The sequence below is a fragment of the Colobus angolensis genome, unplaced genomic scaffold (genome assembly GCF_000951035.1).
Source record: "Colobus angolensis palliatus isolate OR3802 unplaced genomic scaffold, Cang.pa_1.0 Scaffold632, whole genome shotgun sequence".
In the NCBI taxonomy this organism is placed as follows: Eukaryota; Metazoa; Chordata; class Mammalia; order Primates; family Cercopithecidae; genus Colobus; species Colobus angolensis.
In genome coordinates, this window is record NW_012119955.1 from 51,268 (window position 1) to 52,847 (window position 1,580).

At 47.5% G+C, this 1,580-nt stretch overlaps 1 protein-coding gene across 1 annotated transcript in view; it reads right to left on the bottom strand.

Annotated features, from left to right (window-relative positions):
• LOC105527578 (putative protein FAM90A5P) overlaps positions 1-105 on the bottom strand; it is a 3,610-nt gene extending 3,505 nt beyond the window's left edge. The window contains 1 exon segment of the mRNA XM_011963942.1: positions 1-105. This exon segment is cut by the window's left edge and continues 7 nt beyond it. Coding sequence (XP_011819332.1) covers positions 1-105 — 105 coding nt within the window.
• Positions 106-1,580: the final 1,475 nt, after the last annotated feature.

Sequence of the window (1,580 nt, forward strand, 5' to 3'; positions counted from 1 at the left end):
GGGTGGGGGAGCCCTTGGCCCAACTGGGGCCCTCTGCTGCTTCTGGAAGGTGTGGGCTCTCACGAGTCTGTTTGCCCCACTTTTGGGGTCATGACATGCCATCATCTTCATCTCCTGGGCGTTTTATGGCCACCTTTTTCAGGGGTTGATGGTTGGGTCACCTGAATCACACACACACACAAAGCGATGGTTAGGCACATTGGATATTCACACACCCACAAGAAACCCTCAGCTAACTCCTTGACGGTGTGGTCATGAGGAGACCTCACCACCCGTCGGTCAAATCTGTGGGTCACAATGTGGTGTGTGCATCCTCAGATATTGTATGTTCCTCTGCCGTGACTACCTGGTCCAAGAGTAAACCTCGCCTGCCGCACGGCCCACGGCCTAGGTATGTGAAGTTAGAGTTGAGATTTCAACCCCAACCAAACAACTGATTCTGGAGACTGGACTTAGGTCTATCACCATTCACTCCAGTAGAAGACACAATGATTCTCTCTCCCCTGAGGGACAAAAGAATCAAAGCTACAGGGCATGGCCGATGTCACCCCTTGGCAGGTCTGCTTGAAGTCAGGGATAAGGGATGCTTCCTATCACAACTTGAATCGCTACTCTTGCCATTTCATTAGGCAACTTCCAAACACAAATTCATCGAGAGAAGTTATCTCCCTCTCTACCACACTAACAGGTGATGGTCTTTCCTGCTCTGTCTTTTTGGCTTTAGCTCCAGCCCCTCCTTAATTACTTTTCTGGTATTCTACACATGCCATACGAATTCATCTAAACAAACGCTGAACAAGTGGCATATGAATTTCTTACATGGCTAAAGGCAAACCACCCCTTTTCCAGAGTTCTTTTCCCATTTACCCACCAATTCAGCATGCTGGAGTAAATTTCTTTTTGCATTTCCATCTGGCTCTTATCCCAGGCATGGAGGTGGAAATGTTTTCTCCCTTTCTGTTCCAAGATTTACCGGTAAGGAGAACACATCCTACTCCATCAGCGAGCCCCAGTGCGATCTGTTTCTTTCACTATCCTTTGTCTCTTTTCCCTTGATCCCTCAAGGATTACATGAAACAAACAGTGGTTCAGGGAAACTAACCTGAAATTACACGTCTACTTTCTTTCCTCAGCTGGCGCTCAGATGGACAGGTGCGCTGGCGCTCAGATGGGCAAGTGCTGGAGCAGCCCTGCTGGAAGCGGTGCAGCCTTCAGGAAGCCGGAGGAAGGGGCGGAGAGGGACCTTTGCTTTCCAGGCTTCCTTTTATACTGCCTCTGGACCCCTGATGTGAAACGGACCCTAACCTAATCAACTTAATCCAGTTACATGACCTGGAAATGTCTATTAACCCAGTGCACTCTGAGACGATGTACACTATGGACAGACATTCTAGAACCTACCTGTATAGCTGCAAGCTTTGAAGAATAGATGTTTCCCGTCAGGTATGTAGCACTGGTGCATGTACCCATGTCTTGTTTTACATCTTTTTTTTTTTTTTAAATAAGGTGCTAAAATAGACACAGTGTAATTGGACCATATTTACTCTGTTTCAACGTAGGCCTCAGTGTCATCAAGGAGG